The following is a 7,084-nucleotide window of genomic DNA, read 5'->3' on the forward strand; positions in this document are numbered from 1 at the left end:
AACTTTATATAATACTAATGTATTGTAGAATTAAAATAGAGTCAAAAATTCTAATGCAAAAATATCAATGTTGCAATAATTTTTTAATTATAAGTGATTATTGCTAACAATATTGCATACAATTCATATCCTCCAATTCTTAGTTATATTGATACATATACTGATTTGTCATCTGTTATTGGTTACAGATAAAAAAACAAATAAATTTGTACTAAACTTATATCAAAACCCATATAATCAAAATAAATAATAATATAATAATTAATCAATATTTTTAATTATTATTTAATAAAGAATTAAAGATTTTATATACAAGTATAGTTTGTTAATTTGAGGTAATTATCATATATAAAAAACAATAAAATAGCTGTGCTAAAAATCAATATTACCTGGTTTATAAAATTAATAACAAATGACAGATTAGTACGCGTGTATGCACGAGATGTATGCAATAGCATGTATGCAATTGTAAACTTTGATCATTTATAATTATGAAAAACATTGCAGCCTCAAAATCTTTGTACAATTTTATATAATTGTAAACTCTATTTTATCCCTAGAATAAATTATTGTATGAAGATGGTGAGACAAGTTACATATAAGTTATGTATGTATGTATATATGATATAATATATATATATATATATATATATATATATATATTTCAAAATATAATATAATATTTTATTGATCAATATTATTTGCAGATAATAATAAAAATTCGAAAGGAAAATGAACCCTTGGATGCGCCTATACTTGCACATCCCCGGTACTACTGCCTGGAACGCAAATGCTATATCGTTTTAGGTGGTCTAGGTGGTTTTGGTTTAGAATTAATTGATTGGTTGATTCTACGTGATGCAAAAAATCTAGTAGTAACCTCGCGAACTGGAATAAAAAACGGTTATCAGCGATCAAGAGTAACGTTATGGCAATCTTACGGTGTAAATATACAAATCGTTACAGCTGTTGATACTTCGAGATATAGAGACTGTGAATATATATTAAAATTTGCCGAAGAACAAGGTCCTGTAGATGCTATATTCAATCTCGCAGTTGTGTTGAAAGATGATATATTTAAGAATCAATCCCCACAAACATTCGAAGAAACCTTCGTGTCAAAGGCATGGACAACGAAAAAGATGGACGAATTATCGAGAACTATTTGCACTCAACTTCGACATTTTGTCGTTTTCTCTTCCGTTTCATGCGGAAGAGGTAACGCAGGCCAAACAAATTACGGAATGGCAAATTCCGTAATGGAAAGAATTTGTGAAAGAAGAAAAAAAGAAGGTTTACATGGTTTGGCTATACAGTGGGGCGCAATTGGTGAAGTTGGGCTTATCGCAGATATGCGACAAGATCACAAAGAACTTGTTATTGGAGGTACATTGCAACAAAAAATATCTTCTTGTTTGGACACATTAGAAGTATTTCTGCTACAAGATCGGTCAATTGTAAGCAGTATGGTTGTTGCTGAGAAGAAAAAATCTAGCCAAGCAATGAATCCACTTGAAGCAGTTGCAAATATTATGGGTAAGTTTATGTAGCAACTGTAATATAAAAATTTTATAACAAAACATTATGCATTAAAAATATTACAAGAAATGTAAGATTTAATAATTATTATATTGTTTTAAAAGAAAATTATGTTTGATTAAAATCAAATCAAAATATTTTAATTTTAAAATAGGATTTAAAAATTTAAACATAGTGGCGCCAAATGTATTATTGGCTGAACTAGGAATGGATTCAATGATGGCAGTAGAAATTAAACAAACCTTAGAGAGAGAATTTGATATTTTATTGACAGAACAAGATATTCGAAACCTCAATTTTGCTGCGCTTAGAAAAATGATAAATGCAACCGAGCAAGGAAAGACGTATGATGTTACTGAAGCTGCTACAAATATTTTAGACAGTTTTGAAATGTTTACACAAAAACTTAAGGATTCTGACTTAAATCCAAATATTTATGTAGAACTTGATACAAAAAGGGAAGTTACTGGAAACATAATATTTTTTATACCAGGAGTCGACGGATCTGCAAGCGTATATAAACTGATGGAATCGAAAATTAAATCTATGGCAATGTGTTTGCAACACGATGCAATATGCCGGATGTTACTCGTTCAGTAATGAAATCAGCTGCATATCTTCTGCTTGTACGAAATTATAAGCTAATCTGTTTGATATTTTTATTTAAATTGTTGTGTATTTAAACAACAGTATTTGATTATACACATTTTAACACTTTTTTTACATACTATCTCATATTCTTATGTTTATTTTTTAGTATGTAATGGAGAAAATGAAAGATCAAAAAGAATTTTTAATAGTGGGTTATTCATTTGGATCCTTAATTGCTATCGAATTAGCAAGATTATTAGAAGCTAAGAATTTCATTGGACGGTTAATACTTATAGATGGAGCACCTGATTGGATAAAATTTTTGAATAAAAAATATTTTAATCATACTTCGCAACAAGAATTGCAAAATGATATTTTACTTTATCTTCTAAAACTATATCTCGAATCTGACAATGAAATGGTTAGTCAATTATCAAAACCACATTATGACTTTTTATTATAAAATTTAACTAATTGGGTTTACATACAGTTAATATAAAAGAGTATATAAAATACATTATTAAATTATTTGAATATTGTTATAAAAGTCTTATATATATTTTTAAATGATAAAATATGTTTTATTATCTTATTTTATATATAATACAGATTACAGAAAGATGTTTTTAACATTTTATTGATAAGTCAAAATGATAATAATAATAACAGTACCTAAGAATTATATAATATTTACGATTGAAATGTAGAGTATATTTCAGAATATATGTAAAATGGGTGTCAATTTATAACAGTAATTCTTGATTACAAGTTATTGCTAATAATTAAAAGATAAAGTAATTTGACTTACGTAGTTCAAAAATATAAAAAAAATAGTTAAGCAATAAGAATATAGACGTACAGTATCTCCAGAAAATACAATATAAACTTTCTTATTATTGTATTAAAAATAGAATATTTACATTATTTACATTATTTGCAGATTGCATTAGACCTGAAAGAGTGCAGTACATGGGAGGAAAAATTAGAACTAATTACTGCTCGCTTCTCGGAGAAGATTAATATATTAAGTGTTGAAAATCAAAAACTCTTATGTACAACGGTTTACGATCATATAATTGCTGCACAAGATTATGATATATCTTTATTGTCACGCATAAAATCATCTGTAATATTATTAAAACCTACACTTACACCTTTCACTTTTCCTGAAGAGGATTATGGTTTACATAAGGTAACATTTTTATTAAAGCGTAACACATTTTATCATTTTTAAGATATTTTTTTAATAGAAATTACTTTTAGATTACTGAAAGTGCAGTGCAAATTCATTACATAGAAGGTTCTCATATCACAATGATGGACAAAATAGCATCATTTATTAACGAAGCATTCTAAAATAAATAGCTCTGTGGATGCTTCGCCGAACAAATATCGATTAATTGGAGGCAGTGCGCGCTCCGTTTTATGTATGTGATCTTTTCATTATATGTGTAATTATTTTGGTTGCCATAGCGAAGCACGCTAGCAAACCGCTCCTCCCATTGCTTCGCCGCGGACCGAGTATCAGTTGACAGTGGGAAGCATCTTCGCGCCGCAAGCTTTTCGCGGCATTTCGTTGGCTGATCTTTTAAAATTAATATTTTCTTAAATATTGAAAAAATCACAAAATGATACAGGACTTTTCTATTCAGAATAACACCCTCTACCTTAAAGTGATCCGCGAATTATCGGACACCCTGTATATATATATATATATATATATATATATATATATATATATATATATATATATATATGGGTACGTTGTGTGTCCGCTAATAACCGTACCACCGTGTACAGCGAATTATATCTATTAGAAAAGTTTTTTTCTATTTTACAATTTTTGCCATAATTAATGAGAAATCAGTTTAAAAAAAATTGGCTAATCCATTCAAATGTAAGTACGCGGCGAGAAAGAACATTCTACTGTTACGTGATTGTTAGACGTAACACATAATTAAACTTGATTATTAATTAATTATTAATTGCTAGATTATTAATTTCAGTGTGTTTCATTTCACAGAAATTATTGCAAAAATCGCAAAATACAATTTTTATATTCAGTTTAACTTGTTCTACACAACTGCTAGTGATACAGTTATGCTTATACGCATCAGTGTATGTATGTGTTACGTCCTGTCGACTCCACGATTTCTTCCTTCCACGAAGATGCAGCAATGATTGTCGATTGATGATAAAAATGAATCGTTCAACAAACAGAGCACCTTGCGCCATCTTAAACACTTATTGTTAGTCACTTGTTGATAATTATGTTTACAATTAATCGTGAGAAAGACGCAAAAAGATTGGTGATGAACGACGTTGGTCTCCTGAAGGTAACAAAAATTCGATAGATATCTCTTATGGTAAAATTTTCCAGCGGAAAAATAAAAAGATACCGACAAGATAATAAAATTTTATATTTAACCCTTTCGCTACGGGGCGGATCTCCGCCGCGGTACTCCCGCAGTACGGCGCGCTACACCGAAACAGTGCACGGTGCACGCAACCGATCGCAGCGGTCGCATCAACGCCTTATTGTAATCTGCATTCTTGGCTGGTGCTTTCGACGAAAAAACTTGTTTCAAAACAGAGTATTTATAGAGTATTTATAATTTATTAACATGCACACTTTTAATTACTGAGATCAAATGATATTACACAATATAATAATATTATACAACATGATATAAGCGTATGTTTAGAATTGATTTTAATAATGATACTGCGTGTGGTATTTTTCAAAACACGGTGTTGCGCATAGGCCAACATCACAAATCTTACATTGATATCGCGATTCCCTCCTCTTATCATTTTTAGTACAGACTACACACTTTCGCAACGGGTTCTTACGTTTTGTTGCTTCATTTGTGTACAGCGACATGAAGTGCCTTCCAGTCAAGCGAAGCGGATTCGTTTGTCCTGATTTATTTTCGACATTTTTCTTATAGTTTGATAAATAATGATGTAAAAGTTGCCGAATTAACTCCAGGTGAAATTTTGCCATAGAGATTTGTTTGCTAGTTTTTAATTTGTACAGGCAAAAAGCGTTCCAAACGCACATATCGATTAAATGGAAGAAATATTTCTTATACCACTTCAAGGATTTGCGTTGGGAGTGTATGGTGCTAATAACCATATCTGCTTTATCCACACTTCCCATCAAACGATTGTAGTCGACAACACACTTTGGTTTCTTTATTATTTCTTGCGTTCGGTAATGAAGTTTTGTATTAACAAATTCATGATTGTGGCAAGAAGATAGCATATAGACTTCCCTCTTATCACACCATTTCATTGCTAGTAAATGCTTAGAAGAGCGGAAACTCGCTTCACCAGTATTTAATTTATCTTGGAAAATCGGCATGCCTTTTCGTCTTTTTCGGACAGTTCCACATGCGTTAGTTCCGTTTTTATGTAAAAGAATGAAAAGTGCCGGGCTAGTATACCAATTATCCACGTATAATGTGTGGCCTTTACCTAAGTAAGGTTTTAATAATTCCATTACCACATTGCCCGATTTTCCGATAAATTCATTTTCAGAGTTTACTATAGTCAGTGATCCATTATAAATAATAAAATCTTGCACAAACCCAGAATGGGTATCACACAAAATGAAGGATTTAATTCCAAATCTATTTCTCTTGGAAGGAATGTATTGCTTGAACGATAATCTGCCTTTGTAAAGAAGCAGACTCTCATCAATACATAGGTTTTCGAATGGATAAAACGCCTGCTGAAAACTTTGTCGGAGCTTGTCGCAAATTTCCCGTATTTTATATAATTTGTCAGTATCCGCAGTTACATTATTCGTGTTAAAATGTAAGATTTTTAACAAATATAGAAATCTATCCCTACTCATAACTTCTCCAAAAATGTTGCTCTTCAACAATATGTCGTTAGACCAGTACTCAGAACATGTCAGTTTTTTATTTCGCGACATTAATAATTTGACGGCGAGAAAGCAATACATCTCAGGGACAGAAGTGCTTTGATAATTTACGTTATTAGTATTCTCATCAAGGTTATTCCGATAATCGTGTGTTGTGCTGACAATGAAATTTATAAAGTTTTCAGAACAAAATAATTGAAAAAACTCTAAAATCGATGCTGAATAACTAATCGATGCTTTTATTCCCGAATGTTTGGAACTAAACTTATGAATAGTTGGCCGGAATAATTCTTTCGTCTATGTAATTTCTGTCAGATTTCTGCCAGATTCCGTTGAAGTATCTTCTTCGGATTCAGACGTGCTGGATATGATTTGCCGAAATCTTTTACAATTTTGGGTGCGTCTTTCCCGTATCAAATTTGAATTTATTTGCTCATCTTCTGACAGATCCAAAAAATTCTGATTTATGTCAATTTGTCTTTTTCTGTTATTCGACATCTTTCTGAGGGGCGGATAAAATCTGTTTATAAATAATTAATCTCAACAAAGCTACCCAAATTTGACAAACAATAAAAAATACCTTTTTATATGTTCTTGGAAGAAAACTTAAATTTATTATATTCCTGCAGTAAGCACTAACGTAATTCGCACAGACCGTTCGAGCCGGTGTCGTAAGACTGATGATCGAGGCATTTGGTTTATTATTGAAGCCCGTAAAAAACAAATGATGCAAAACAAAAGACTCACGCGGCATGTCCAGAGTGAGATACTCTGTGCATAGCAACTGCAGGTGCTTATCATATATACAATTACGCGACATCTTTAGCGGGAGCGACTATAGTCGCTCGTAGTATCTCAGCGGCATCACATGGAAAGCGACTATAGTCGCCCGTAGTACCTGAGTGGCATCACATGGAGAGCGACTATAGTCGCTCGTAGTAGCGAAAGGGTTAATAAATAACAATATAATTAAAGTAATAGAGCATATAGCTAAAATAGAGTTTTTATTTTATAATTAACTTTATTTTAGCTGTATGCTCTACTACTTTAATTATATTGCGA

At 31.2% G+C, this 7,084-nt stretch overlaps 1 protein-coding gene across 1 annotated transcript; it reads left to right on the plus strand.

Annotated features, from left to right (window-relative positions):
* Positions 1 to 573: 573 nt before the first annotated feature.
* Positions 574 to 3,783, plus strand: LOC126851852 (fatty acid synthase-like). Its single transcript, XM_050596191.1, is given in 7 exon segments — positions 574 to 582; positions 708 to 1,536; positions 1,694 to 2,104; positions 2,107 to 2,165; positions 2,297 to 2,551; positions 3,071 to 3,322; positions 3,394 to 3,783. Coding segments are annotated over 7 exon segments (1,908 nt in total). The 3' UTR covers positions 3,487 to 3,783.
* The last annotated feature ends 3,301 nt before the right edge of the window (positions 3,784 to 7,084 follow it).

Source organism: Cataglyphis hispanica, chromosome 9, assembly GCF_021464435.1.
Source record: "Cataglyphis hispanica isolate Lineage 1 chromosome 9, ULB_Chis1_1.0, whole genome shotgun sequence".
Classification (NCBI taxonomy): domain Eukaryota; kingdom Metazoa; phylum Arthropoda; class Insecta; order Hymenoptera; family Formicidae; genus Cataglyphis; species Cataglyphis hispanica.